This window comes from Charadrius vociferus, unplaced genomic scaffold (genome assembly GCF_000708025.1).
Source record: "Charadrius vociferus isolate BGI_N301 unplaced genomic scaffold, ASM70802v2 scaffold210, whole genome shotgun sequence".
Classification (NCBI taxonomy): Eukaryota; Metazoa; Chordata; class Aves; order Charadriiformes; family Charadriidae; genus Charadrius; species Charadrius vociferus.
Genome location: NW_009646421.1, coordinates 1,054,029 through 1,068,835, shown reverse-complemented (window position 1 = coordinate 1,068,835; position 14,807 = coordinate 1,054,029). Strand labels below are relative to the sequence as shown.

Below are 14,807 nucleotides of genomic sequence, written 5' to 3'. Positions count from 1 at the left end.
AACACAGGCTCCGAGACTCCCTGGCCCCAGTTTTCTCATAGCTGCAAGTCAAAGCGGACACGGATGTAGCACAGTAACCTATTGAACCAGATCTCATTAGCTAACTACTGAGAAGCCTCTCAAATCATTAAAAAATAAGCTAAATATAGGCACGCATCACAAAAACAGTGATTCTAAAGCTCTGAGCCTCATTCATCAGCGAACAGAATATCGTAACACACGGGATGCTCTTCAGATGATGCAACTGCAGATTTAGTGAGCCGGAAAGCTTTAACCAGATCTCCCCAGAAACACAGGGAGTAATGCCGTGCCTCTGCTTCGCTGCCAAAAAACCCAGCCTCCTGCACGCCTGGTTATTTTCCATGCTCAGACATGCGTGAGCTCACATGGCAGCTCAGGGATGTGCTACCTCTCTCCAGCCTCCTGCAGCTCACTCCTGCTCTCAAGGCTCAATTGCTAGCCAAGAGGACAGCTCAGGTACCTTGAGACCAGGGGTGTTGGTTGCAACCAGTCCTGAGCAGGACTGGCAGCCAGGGACAGCTTTTAAACAGCCAACATCCCTCACTGGGACAACCTCCTGGTCCAACCCTGCAAAGCCACCACTGTCGCTTCTGTGTTTGCCTCACACCTGGGCAGTAAGGACACCTGACTAACAGTGCTGGGAGTCAGGTGCCCAGAAAACATCTTTTAGTTGAGAGATGGGTGTTGCACAGTGGACTGAGCACAAGGCTTGGTGGCAAGAGCTACGGACCTCCCCACCTATGGCCTTCAGGTTTTACCAGGCTCTCATGGAGGCAGGATGGATGAAGAAGACTGATGAGAGTCCCTACCAGATATAAAACAGGACCTTCACAGTGGTCCCGTGAGGTTAAATTAGTTCGTGCAAAGACTTCGGAATCACAAGTAATCTTCTGGTTCAAACCTCCAACATTACATGAAACACGGTCCTTTGATAAGGGCTGAATTACTCCAGGAAACTTCAAAGCCATCAAAGAATTTGTGCTCGGTGACGTTTGCGTGCAGTGCTTTGAGTGAGTTTTCTCTGCTTTTCCTCATCACCGCGCAACAGTCAATTAAAAAGTGCTGCTCTCTTTGTAGCCTTCGCTTCAGTATGAGGTTTATTGTCCTATTTATCACCATTGAACTGCCTCGGGCTGAATTATTTATAGCGCTGGAGAAGATGAATTAAGTGGTAAATTCAAAGTGGGTCAGAGGGATGTCGCCTTGGCCTTGCAACCCAGACGTGTCAGTGGGCTGATGTCTTGGCCTCCTTGGCTTAATGGGATGGAGCATCATCATCCGCACTCGCACCGAAACCTCAAACTGCCTGTGCCCAGCCAGTGCTCCCCTCCCCTTGGGCCAGAGGGGGAGGCAGTGGCAGGTACCGGCACCCGCTGTTACCCTCCATGGGTGACTTGCTCCCGCCTTTTTATCTGTGCATATTCTGGTATTTCAATTAAGGAGGTCATTGTAGCGCCCTCAGGAAGCAACTCCACTCTGGAGCAGCATTTCTAGCACGTGGCACGGCACGCCAGTAGGTCACGCCGCTGGTGGCACGCCGCAGGGCGAGCCAAAACGCCCCAAAAATTCACAAAGTGGCCCACCAGCCTGAGATTTTTTGTTTTTAGCGCAGGAACAAAACAGCTACTTAAGCACAGGGTTTTTAAAAGGAAATCCTGCATGCATTTCCGTCCCTAAATCCCGACTGAATCTCGTAATCCTCCACCGAGAACAGCCTGTGCTCCACACCACCTCTAACTTCGACGACGACAATGATTCGGTTGTTTCCAAAAAGAAGAGAATCACTTTTCACATTACTGCTTCTGTTACACCATGCCTGACTGTGTAGCAGAGGGTCCAGCAAGGTGTTTACACCAGAGGCTCCCCAGATACTTTCCACACCAGAAGGTGGGGAGCCCTCCCACAGGCAAAGGGGATGGGGTACCTGCCTGGCATGGCCCCGGAACCACTAATATGGGGTTATTAATCCCACAAATATTGGAGATTTACATTATTTTACCAGTATCTATGTTCAACTATAACACCCAAGCATTTTTTAAATACACTTTAAAAATAAATACATACTCGAAGCGAAATGCTGCTCCCTCCACACCACCTTTGTTCCTTGGAAAGCACCAGGCATGTTGATTCTGGTTGCCTTGGGGTTTTCTCAGGGAGTGTCACAGGAGCTCAATTACCAGTTACGAGCTCCCGTGCACAGACAGAAGTCATGGGCTAACAGACATCAGGTTCTCAGAAAGGGTCATCTGAACCTGAGACAGAAAACACACCTCTGGCCATGAAACCAAAGGGCAATAAAAAAAGAATCTTTTCCTTGTGTTATTGATGTTTTCTCTCCATGGTGCAAGGGCAGACAAATTTCATTATCTCTTGTGAGAAAATCCATATCACCTAATAGCACAAAAGATAAGACACCAAAATTCGGAGTGAATTGGCTTTAACAGAAAGGTTGGGAAACAACCTCCACTTTTGGAAAGCTGCAATAACATTTTGTCCCTATATGATGCAATCACCTCCCCTCCAACATTGCCTAGTGCAATACTGACATCTTGCCCTCGAAAGTCAAAATCTCCTGGCTAAGAGACCAAATGAAAATAAAGGAGAGGGTTTAGATTTAAGTACAGCAGGATGAAGAGTTTCAGCAACAGCCAATTTGCTGAGAAACATGGTTTAAGTAATCCCACTGCTATTTTCCAATTCAGGTTGAATTTACTTAATAGCTCCAGCAAACGAGAGAGGGTGGACGACTCCCCAAGCCGGGCAGAGGAGGAGGAGGAGGAGGAAGCAGACAGCTTTAATTAGCAGACGAGTCAGCCAAAGCCCTTGCTCAGGAGCAGATCATCCCAAGGATGCGGACCCCCACATCTCCCTGCCCAGGAATACTCCAAGCATCACTTTGCCTCCCTCCAGCATCATCCTCTGGCTTTTTTTTTTTTTCCCCCCCAATTCCATTTTGCAGAGGTCCAGCTTCCCAGGTGAGAGATGCAGCCCCTTGGCAGAGTAGCCTGGTTCCTCCTCCACTGGCAGAGAAGCGTTTTGGGCCATGTGGAGTCACAGGGAGGCAGGAGATGGGGCTGACAAGTCCCACATGCCCCAAGGGAACGGCTCGGAGCACCCTTCTCCTGGGAATCTGGGCATGGGGGGGTCACCTTCTCCCCTGCCAAGGAGGAGGAGCTGCTCTGGCTTTCCCATTTTTGTTAAAAACCAAACAGAAATAAAAATGCTTTGGTCCCAAGTGAAAATAAAGGTTTCACCGATCTAAAACTGATGTCTCCAAAACGTTACGCTCTGGTCAGACATCAGAAAGAAATCTCCGAAATTGTTACACCCTGGCACACTTTGGGATGTTTCAGGCCATCTCTGGAACTGGAAAAAAAAAAATATAAAAATCCCGCTTGCCCAGATCCATCCATAAGTCAATGGGAATCACAGAATGACAGAATTTTCAGAGTTGGAAGGGACCTCTAGAGATCATCTAGTCCAACTCCCCTGCTAAAGCAGGATTGCCCAGAGCACATTACTCAGGACTGCATCCAGGCGGGTCTTGAAAATCTCCAGAGAAGGGGACTCCACAACCTCCCTGGGCAGCCTGTGCCAGTGCTCTGTCACCCGAACCGTAAAGAAGTTTTTTCGTGTGTTGGAATGGAACTTCCTATGTTCCAACTTGCACCCATTGCCCCTCGTTCTGTCACTGGGAACCACCGAGAAGAGTCTGGCTCCATCCTTCTTCAACCCACCCTTTAGATATTTGTAAGCAATAATAAGGTCTCCCCTCAGCCTTCTCTTCTCCAGGCTAAAGAGTCCCAGCTCTATCAGCCTTTCTTCATAAGGGAGATGCTCCAATCCCTCAATCATCTTGGTTGCCCTTCGCTGGACTCGCTCCAGCAGTTCCCTGTCCCTCTAGTTATTTTGCCCCAACCATTCTTATGAAGAAGCAGAGTTTAAAAGTCACCCTGCTCTGTACAGAAGCCTGCTGGTCACGAGAGCAGCAGACCAGCACAGACAAATACCGATGGTAGCAATTTTCTTTCAGGCTCCCCAAAGCCAAGGTTCCACAGCCACTATTCCACTACATCACCCCGTGTTTAGAAAGTGAAGTGGTGAGACTGGAGTGGGGGAAAAGCAGGTTTAACGTACTCAGTACCTGGCTGGCTGTGACAAACAGGAAACAAATTTGCTGTTTTCCCTCCACCTTCATATTGCATTTGTTCCAATTGCTTATTTTCTGCAACAAGTACCCAGGCCGGTGTCTTCACGATGATGTTAGTTAACCTCAAAGAAAATGTTCAGCTGAAATCCATACCTCATTTCCCCTCACCCAAAACAACCACCGCTCCTGTGACCACTTAGGGGTTTCGGTGTGTCCGATATTGCTCAACGCAAGCTTTATTTCACAGAGCTGATATTGCTTTTATACAAAGCCCATGCCCATACAGAGTCTATACAGCTTCCTTTACGTACACAATAAAAAGATGGAAAAATTATACCATGAGAAGAAAGCTGTCTTACCAAACAGGAGCCGCTGCCTGAAGGGTATATTTAGAAATTAGAGGACAATTTAGGAAGACAGTCACACAACATATGCCAGAAGATGAATGAAAAGTAGGGAGAGTGGGAGTTTCTTTCAGGTACTGAGCACTCCCAGACTGCATCAGTCCATACCCAGGCTGACACAACTCTTTTTCACCTCACCAAGTAACAGCAAAACCCAACACTTACGTAGCATTTTTCATTCATCCATCTCACATCGCATCACAAAGAGAGTTAAAGTGGCACCTTTAGCATCCCTCTCCACCAACTGATGCAGGGGCTAGTTGCGCACAGGCAGACACTAGGGATAACTGCAGGCCACGGAGTCCTGTCCGTTGTCGTGGAAGCCAAGTCTGGACCCTGGTGTACCTTCTCTTGAACCCCTGAAGCAGCCTGTCAGCCTTGTGCAGGCAGGGTGGCCCACGGCATTTGCCTGCTCTGTCATTTCAGTCCAGGTAGAGCTTCCAAGGCAGGTATCTTACACGGAGAAGCAATTTCGAGCAGCTCATCCACCGGAGCCCATGGGCTCCCAGCACTGCTGAGGCTGGTGGGCACCCCTGGACATCACCCAGCCCAACCTCTCGCTCACAGCGGAGTCAGCCTCAGCGGGTTACTCATGGCTGCACCCTTTTGGGTTTTGAGTATCTCCAAGGATGGAGATACCACAGCCTCGCTGGGCAACCTGTGGCAGTGTTTGACCCCCCCACTCACAGTAAAAAGGTTTCTTCCTGCATTTAAAAGAAATTTCCTGTATTTTGGTTAGTGTCCCTTGCCTCACATCCCATCCCTGGCCACCACTGAGAAAAGCCTGGCTCCACCTTCTTTACTTCCGCCATCAGGTATCTACCCACATGGGTAAGATCCCCCTGAGCCTTCTCTTCTCCAAGCTCTCTGAGCTTCTCCCCATACCAGATGCTCCAGTACCTTTACCTTTGTGGCTCTCCACTGGACTTGCTCCAGTATGTCCATGTCTGTCCTGTACTGGAAAGCTCAGCACTGACCCACCGCTCCAGATGCATCTCACTAGTGCTGAATAGAAAGGACCACCTCCCTCAACCGACTGGTCACAACCCTTTGAGCCTAGTACTTCAGCTAGTGTTTAATTGACTTCACCACCCACTTACCTAGCCCATAATGCATCAAAGAGGATTTTATGGGAGACAGTGTCAACGGTCTTGCTAAAACTACATCTTAAGCAACTTCTTAAGCAAGTAATCTCCCTGGTTGACCACCCAAGTGATGAAGCATTTCTCCTTCATAAACCCATGCTGACTAAACCCAAATACCTTCTTGTCCTCACTATGCCTGGAAATGGTTTCCAGGCTCATCTGCTCCACCACCTTCCCTGGGGTCAAGGTGAAGCTGCCAAGCCTGTAGGTCCCCAGATCCTCCTGAAGTGACATTTGCTTTGCTTCCAGCCCTCAGGAACTTTGTCCAATTGTCTAGTGCTTTTAAAGATTATTCAAAAGTGGCCTCAGTCCATAGTATACCAGATTGTCACATTTAGATAGCTTGGGGAATGCCATACTCCAGCCCAGACTTGTGCCTTTGACAGAATGATCTACCCAAAGAGTTTATATTTGTTCCTCAACACTTTTTAAACATGTAAGAACTGAGGACTGTATGACTATTATTCCTAAGTAACACCCCACACTGCATGACTTGGATTAGCAGTTCCAGGAACAAGGGGAAGCAGAGGGACACCCCATTGTGAGGAGCTGCTGCAGAAGGTCAGAGCACTGACCACAGGGACAGCATCTCCCTTTGGAGCAGGGCTGACCAAGCCACCCCATCTCCTGTGCTCTCAACACAAGGATTGCAACATCAACACCAAAAATCAGTTGCAAAAGCCCTCACTGACCAAGCAGTCATACCGGTTAGAAACACACAACACTTATTTCCCTTACTGTTGTCTCAGGAGCAGCTGTCTTGTAGCATAAGTGACTTTGTTCACAGCAATGCTGAGATTGCCTAAACCGCACCAGCACAATTGAGTGAAGTCTGATTTTTTTCTCCCCTCGCCCCCCCCAACTGTTCTAGCTCAGTAGGTGAGATGGATTTAAAACAAACAAAAAAACCACCAAAGCCCAAGGGTACTGAATTTAAACTAGCCACCCACAATTACATTTTCAGCTGCTAAGTTATAAAAGAAGAAAGATAAAAATAAAATTTCAGAAGTGTGAAGGTTGTCACTGGAATATTTTTATCTAAAATGAGTCACAAAGCCTGAGAAGTAGGATTTTTTTTTCCTAATAACATTGCAAAAAAAAAAAAAACTTAAAAAAACCCCCAAACCACAAAACCCAGCACAAAACTACCAGCCCACACCAAAACAATAAGAAAGTTAAAAGCTACACAAAGCTTAATCAAGACACTGGTTCCTGCAGCATGTCAGAAGCAACAGGTTCTTCCTACACAGACACAGAGACCTTTTATGAGAAGGGAGTAAATAAACCCCACCCTTCTTGACCCAGAACAGGAAAGTTAAATGGACTGGAGAAGCCTCCAGGCATTTGACAGTACCAGAAAAGGTCATTACGGCGGTTTTCTTACCCAATGGCTGAATCCAAAGTACTAAGAAAGTCAATTCTTGAATAGCAGGAAGGGGTACACGAAGTCTGAACATGGCCTGGAAGAACAGGAAAAGAAAAGTGGGGGAGAGGAAGGGACAGAGACCTTCCACCTGCTGACCAAGACTGCAATTCAGGGTTTAACATCACTGCAGCATGTGTCTCCACATCTGCTATGTGAGTTGGCAGAAATAGTTCACTACAAGAACAATTTCTCCATGTATGCAGCAAGTCTTAGGTTAAACCTCGTGATTTATGCCACACTGGCCTTATACAGATCTCCATCAAAAGAAACCCACCTCTTCCCACCTACATGACATAGACTTTAAAAAGATTTTCTTCTGACAAAACTTTTGGTTTTGTGTGAAAGTTTAATATTCTTAAGTCCATAATGACAACAGTATAAAGAATTCCGATTAAACATTTTTTGTTCATGTTGCTTTTTTTTGTTTGGGTTTTTTTTTTTTTTTTTTTAAACACAAAGTCAGTGTACAGTCAAAGAAAGCTCTGCCATGAACTCGATAGGGACAGAAGCATGTTAAGGGTTGATTAAAGTGCATTTTAGTAGCAATCCTAAGACATCCATTTCTTCTTCTGCAGCTGTTACCCATGCTTTCAACAGCACTGGTACCACTCCACTTCAAAACCAGGTTCTGCCCAAGTGCCAGATCTCCACAGCTTAGCATACTTTGCCGGTATTTTCATTGCAGTAAAACTGTAAGAGCCATAAGCAAATCAGTGAGATTGAGATGGCTCGTGGGACCATCATGGGAAGAATGAATCATCTGCCTTGGAAATATAAATGTTTATGATCACTGTTTCCATTCTGCACATACATTCTTGAGACACGCAACTTTTACAAGGGTGTTGATATTTATATAATTCCATAAATTTAGACAGTGCATTGCAAACACAATATGCAGTAGTAGCTATAAATAGCAGAGCAGTGGGACAGAGTTTTCAACTATTTCTTGTTTTCTATGCACCAGAAATGAGACATATGGCACAATTTAAGGAACTAGAGGAAAGAAAATACATTTAGTTATCAGGCAACAAAAAGAAAAACCCCATGTGAGTCTCCATATTTTAGATCGTGGAATGGATGGCTAGACTTCTACCAAAGAATGAAAAAATAAAGTCAGTCCCTGAGATTTAACTCCAATATTTAACCATGACTAAAAGACAAAGAGCAGAGAAATAGTCCGAAGTGGAGGTTTTGATAATAGATTATTTTCATGGCATGTTTTCAGTGTCAGCGTAACAAACTAACACCTGCCCTTGACAAGAAGGATTCTGATAAACAAATGCAGAATGCAATCAAAAGACTAAACCTTGTTTCTAACCCTTGGCTGATGCTTTTTTAGGGCTCACAACACTATGCATGTACGCACAAATCTATGAAAACCTCACTGGATGCTGTAGGAGCATCAGAACAGAGTACCAAGGAAGACATTCTTCCAGAAGGCCAACTAACACATTCTCAATGCGTATTAAAATGGGACAAACCAGTAACCCTTGGTAAGCTTTCTAAACTTTGATAATATTCTTAATACTAAGAGTTTGCTTCAAGAGTTAGATTTGTCAGACAATGACTATAACAGCAGTTAAGGCCTAAGGCTTAATATTGGGTACCTGAGGTCAACCAGCAGCCTAGTACTGATGCAAGCAGTCAGCAGTTACTGTATCTTTATTTATTTGTTTAAAAAAAGGCTTCTTGCATCAGTCTGCACCCATATTTCCATTTCTCTGCTCAATTAACAAATTACTTCTGAGATACGGGGATTTGTGGTATAAGCAGTAATTTTAGAGCCAGGTCAGTTATATCCAGTATAAAATGAAAAACTGAAATGGAAGATATATTACATTTATATTGGATATATTCTCTCAAATAACAGCTAGGGGGAAAAAAATGCGATGAATTACCATTTCAAAAGTACACTGAAATAATTCCGGACACTCAGATACTCCCAGACACACCAGACCGTGATTTCACACGAGGAAGATACATCCTACCACAACACTACTTGGCTCTGCTCATGGACTGACACACATGTCGTAATGAGGTAAAACATTCAGAGCTCTGAATCTCAAAGGTGGGGATCTGCACCTGCTCTAGGGAAGGTCACACTCTGTGCCACTGCAGCCTTTCTGCCACGGGGAAATGCAATTACTCAACACACAGACACTGTTTTCACAAGGAAATGGCCACCTCGGGCAGAACAGATCAGAAAAGTGGTTTTAACAGCTCTCAGTATGTACTTTAATGATTATTCTGTTACACTGATGCCTTTCAAAAAGCATCAGTCAGGTAGAAAATGTGAACCTTTGCTTTACTGTCCACAACAGACGTCCTCTACAGTGCTTCTTCACACTGAATTGACGGGGTTTCCCACGTGTCCTCATCTGCCAAGTGATCCATCTGTGAAGTCTGATCCACTGGTGCTTTCTCACCCTGGGCTATTAATAATGCATCATCTTCTCCTCCCGCTAACTGAAGGTTAGAGCTACAAGAACAATTAGATTCATCGATTTTGTCCGTCAAAGACTCCACTGTAGTTGTAGTTGCAGAGGACTGTTCAGTCTCTGTTTCAGCTTGTGGTTCTGTTTTAAAATGAAGTCCAAACACGTTATTTTGGATGAGGTATCGAACGCACTGCAAAATCACATTCCTTTCATGTCGGATATCCTGGGCCAGTAACTGGAAGGAAAGAAAGAAGAGAAAGGTGAGGCACGCTTCCCTCTATTGTTCTGTGGCTGGTACAACCCTAGCAAGACGTACCGCTCTACTCAGTAATTTTGTACATCCCCAAATTTAAATAGTTGGCGCTCTCATATGAGTCCTGGACACACAGAGCAGAAGACTGCCTTACCAGACACAGCACGGGAAAGCCACGTATTCCCACACTGGGTGCTTTCCCACCGACTGACTGGGGCTTTGGCAGAGCCAGTGAGCGTGTTTGACTGCACTACCGCGCAGCTTGCTGGGCTGGGTGATCTAAAGGCTTGTTGTCCCCTCCCTCACACTATCCCATGCTGATCAGACCCCTTCCTGCATCAGTTCCAACTCACCAGCCACAAGAAAATGAACCTGACAATTGGCAGCGAGTAGTGGGGTGTTCTGGGTTTTTTTGCTTGTTTGGGTTTTTTTTGGGGGGAAGGTGGGGTGTCAAGAACTGAACAGGGTCAGCAAAAAGCCCAGCATGGCAGAGAAGATGAGGTGGGACCATGGGACCAGCCATCCAGAGGAGGCAGCAAGGAGGGAGATGCCCCTCTAGGCAGCAGACTGCCAGAGCAGTGCAGGTTGGTGGTCAAACACCAGTTCTAGTGATAGAGGCTCATAACGGCCACGATTCACTATGGTACTGGCGCATGGCTACCACTGAAAAGGCTGAAAAATACTCATGTGTCCAAAGTGCACATGTTTAAGCACCACTCAATTAGCACCATTAATGTACTACGGCAGGTAGAACAAGCTGAGAAATCCGATGGTACTGTTTGGATTGTCAGTCTCAGTTTGCTCAGGTGGTAGAATGGAGGTCTATGGTGGTCACGGAATATACCTAAATACCAGGAATTTTCCCCCCAATTATCTGATTGCAGACCCAGATGACGATGTTTTCATATCACGGACTATAATTAACACCTGAAACAAAGGACACATCCCAGGCCACATATTCCAGTACATCAGGATAGCAAGTCTACTAGAGTCTTTTACACTTTCTAGGTTATACTGTATCTGCAATTTAATATCCCATGCATTTTTTATTAGAAAACCCCTATGAGTAAAAGACATTTATAAACACAAGAAAAGGGCAAGTTTCATCAGGTACCAGACTACAGATTTAAATAACAATAACTGGTTTGGGCTATAATCCACCAACCTAAATCTAATAGCTTAACCAAAGTGCTAGAGGCCTCCTTCATCTCTTTTAATCTCACTAAAGTTCATTTTGGTATTGGGGGGGGGCAGGGGAAGGGGGAAATCAGCCAGAAGGCTGAAGGACCTTTCGTCATTGCATCAGCTGAGCTAGTACTCTGAACAAACAACAAGTTTGGAGCAAGTGGCTAAGTCTGTAGCTACCTAATCATTTGCAGGAGATCTGTATTACACATCCAAGCTAAATTTGGCTTGTAACGTCACAGAGAAGCATTTGTTGCTGTTGTTACAAGTTTCAACAGTGGTTTAACCAGCCACGTTAAAGTGTGTGCATGTTTCCATTTAGACTAGTACTAAGAGGTGTTACAAGCAGCTGACACCTAAAATGGGCCTTCAGAAGTCTCCCGTCTGAACTAAGAGATGCACATTAGAGCAGAGAAGGGACAGCATAGTGATGTTCTCTTTGCTGGACTGGGAGAAACTGCTGAATGCCCAAGTGGCCAAGTAAAGGCACCGATGGGATGCACCATCACCATCAAGGACTGTACCTTTGTATTATATTTTTTAATGCAGGGTTGGGTATCAGCAGAGCGACACTACATAAGCTTTTTATTTTGTCAGCATACAAAATGGTGAAACACATTTCTGTTTGCATGGCTCCAATAAACACGTTTCAATACTGCCCAAGCTCACTGCCAAATGACTGCCAATAGACATCTGCAGCTATTCTCCTACCTCCACTTTTATTTTTTTCAAAGCATCATTTCACTGATACAACATCCTTTTCTTAGCAATCCCACTTCCTTCCTTTTTGGATAAATTCTCAGCAGTAACTCACTAAAATTTCAACTTTTCTTCCTCAAGGTTTTTATACACTGACCATTTCTGACCGCAGCAGCCTACCTGCGAATCTCAGGTATTCCTCTGTGATTCACAGTCATAGTACACATCCTTTAACTTTTGAGCAACATTAAATGGCAAAAAAAACCCCAACCACCAAAATGCATTATTTTTTTTTTTTTTAAATAGTCTATACGGGAAGGCTACAATTTAGGCTTCCAATATTCTGCCAGCTTCTCAGCATGTGGGACTTCATATGACTTTTTTTCCCAGAGTCCTCGCTGCTTTGATCACCAACAACTTTGAAGAGCAAGAGATAAAGACGACTGTGTGCTCAGGGAGCTCACAAAGGGCAAACGCTTCCTTTTCAGACACTAGGAGTTTTAATTCTTGGCAGCAACAGTAGTATGTGCCAAGAGGATTATCAAGGAATTTCTCCCACATCTGCAGCTTGAGATGTGCCTTATCAGGTATCTCTTGCCTAAACGTCCTGTGCTGTTTCACAGCCCTTATGTCAGTGGAACCCTGCTTTCTCCTGTGCTCTGCCCACAGCAAGTTTTCCTTTGACAAGGGAGCTTTTATGCTGGCTATTTACAGAATCACAAGAGTAGTCTACCTATCCGATACTGCTTCTGAGTACTAAGTGCTGTAAAAGCTTCAAAATTTTGCTTATATTAAAGAAAACCACCAAGCTTCCAAATAGGATGCTTTGCACTGTTAGGGAGAACAGAACCATAACACCTCAGACTAACCCCTACAAACCTGTTTTTAGCCTTCTGAGACACCAACCTGCTCTTCAAGAAGTCACCAACACCCTTATCAACAGGATCTCTTTGACAGCAACTGAAAAAATTGTGAGCTTCTCAATCAGGGGAAAGCAGCAAAACCAGGAGAAAAGGGAGGAAGCTCAGAATAAGGCTGATGGGATCACACACAAACAAAACCTACCGGATATACCACAGGAAGGGAAGCGGGAGGAATAAAGGTTTTGTCCTTTGTGCAGCTCATTTTAGGCACGTGACTAAGTTGTCATCTTTTGCTCACCAAAGTCAGTCATTACCTGAATGCACAGGACTATTTCTATTTGTCTATTTAATCACCTACACCTTCTCTGAGTGAAACGCTCCCTTCGCTATTTTTAAGACAGGACCTCTGCTAACAGACTGCTTTAACTTCCCACAGGGAAGGGCAGAACCGCTCACAAGTAGTCCTACTCTTGTACAGGAGGCATTATTTTAGCACTAAGACTGTTACCATTTCCAGCAGAGTTGGACGGCGCTTCGGAATGAGAGGTAATGTTTTCTTGCCCCAGTTATTAGGCCCTCTGGGGCGACGTGCATTTGAATTCGAGCTTCTTAACGTCGTGCCTGCGTATTCTGGACATTTTTGATTCGGGTTTTGACTCGAAGGAACATAAGCAGTTTGAGGCGTATCTCTGAGCCCAGCCTCGTTTTTCTCAGCCTTTGTTGCAGTCTTGACAGGGATTTCTTAAAGAAAAAGAACAGACTTTCATCTCAAACTTAAAAGCCTCTTTAACATGCTTATATCCCCATGCACTGGCAGTTCGTTGGTACTATTCTTGCTCACATAACCTGATGTGAAGATGTTCAAGGTTTACTTGGAGGAAGGGAGGTTTTTGTTTGGTTTGGGGTTTCTTGTAAAATATAAAGAATAATCTCTAAACATTCACAGAAAGAAAACAAGATATTTAAATTCTTCAATACAAAAAAAGCAAAATAGAAGTAGTAAGAGTTCAACAAGATTTTTCAAACCTCTGCCTTGTTATCAACTTAGAAAGTACATTGCTTCTGCTTCACAATATAGCTTGCTGCAAATTTGGCTGTGAGAAAATAGTGATACAATTAGGGCAGAGGATGCCCAAGTTCAATTCCCTGCCTGCTAGATGCTCTCTGTAATTTTGTGTAGGACATCTATAGTTACTACCTGCAAAAACAAGGAGCAGCAGCAGTTCTCTACCATATACTGATGCATACACTCAGAGAAGCACAAAATCCAAATACTACGGAGTTCAAGTCTTACTGCAACACCCAGAAGCCTTCTGTGGAAAAAGCCCTTAAGGACACGGAAATTCGTTTACAGGGTGAGCATAACAGTTTTTTTCTGGCACTATTCAAACATGATTGGAAGTGATACTGAAAACAGGCTGCTTTTTCTTCCCCCAACTAGGTGGAAAAAAAGGCTTGGGAAATTTGATGACACACACCGTAACCAAAAACATTTTATGGTCCCCCCTTCAACCCAGGACATGCTGCTGAGAAAAGGCAAGCAAAGAAGGGAAAGAAAAAAACCACTCAATCTTTCAGGAAACACTTTTTAAGGCTTTCTAAAGTATACTGTAGAGCCAGGGGGGCAGGGGGAGGCAATAGATGCGGGACAGGCCAAGTGGACAAGGTCATCCCCATGCTCTGGCTGTCCACAGAAATGCTGTGTTCTGTCCAGGTGCCTCTCTGAGACTTGGAGCTATCACCATACTGGGAAAAAGTAACGGTTCACCCAGTAACCCCAGTTAGTACTCAAAACTGGGAGGAGGGAGGAATGGGGAAACAAGAGGAACAGAATAACGGCATACCCTTTCACTCCTCCCAGGCTGTCTTTACGCGTGGCTTACACCAGTACCAGCATGCACTGTCACTGAAAGCAAACTGGAAAGGATCCGTACACAGACCGCAAAAACATCCCTGTGCCTAACCTGTTACAAGCTTGTCTCTTTACTTGTACAAGCTTGAAAATCAACAGGTACAAGACAGCTCAGAACCACAGCACTGGTAGACAGGCCAGAAATCAAAAGGCATTTCCATAGCCAAGTGTTTTGCAGATACAGCCACTGAACTGGCACTACATTAACATCTTTGCTAAATATTAGCCACAGCTTACATGTTGTATTTTCTTCTGCAACACCTCTGATTTCTCTTAGAAGTTTTTTTTCTCAATAAATTCTAAGTACTATG

At 44.8% G+C, this 14,807-nt stretch overlaps 1 protein-coding gene across 1 annotated transcript in view; it reads right to left on the bottom strand.

The window, feature by feature from the left end:
* Positions 1-9,474: 9,474 nt before the first annotated feature.
* Positions 9,475-14,807, bottom strand: part of NUFIP1 (nuclear fragile X mental retardation protein interacting protein 1) — a 29,903-nt gene continuing 24,570 nt past the window's right edge. The window contains exons 10-11 of the mRNA XM_009881157.1: positions 13,093-13,325; positions 9,475-9,819 (exon numbers count right to left, since the gene is read on the bottom strand). Coding sequence (XP_009879459.1) covers positions 9,475-9,819; positions 13,093-13,325 — 578 coding nt within the window. The remainder of the gene's footprint in view (positions 9,820-13,092; positions 13,326-14,807) is intronic.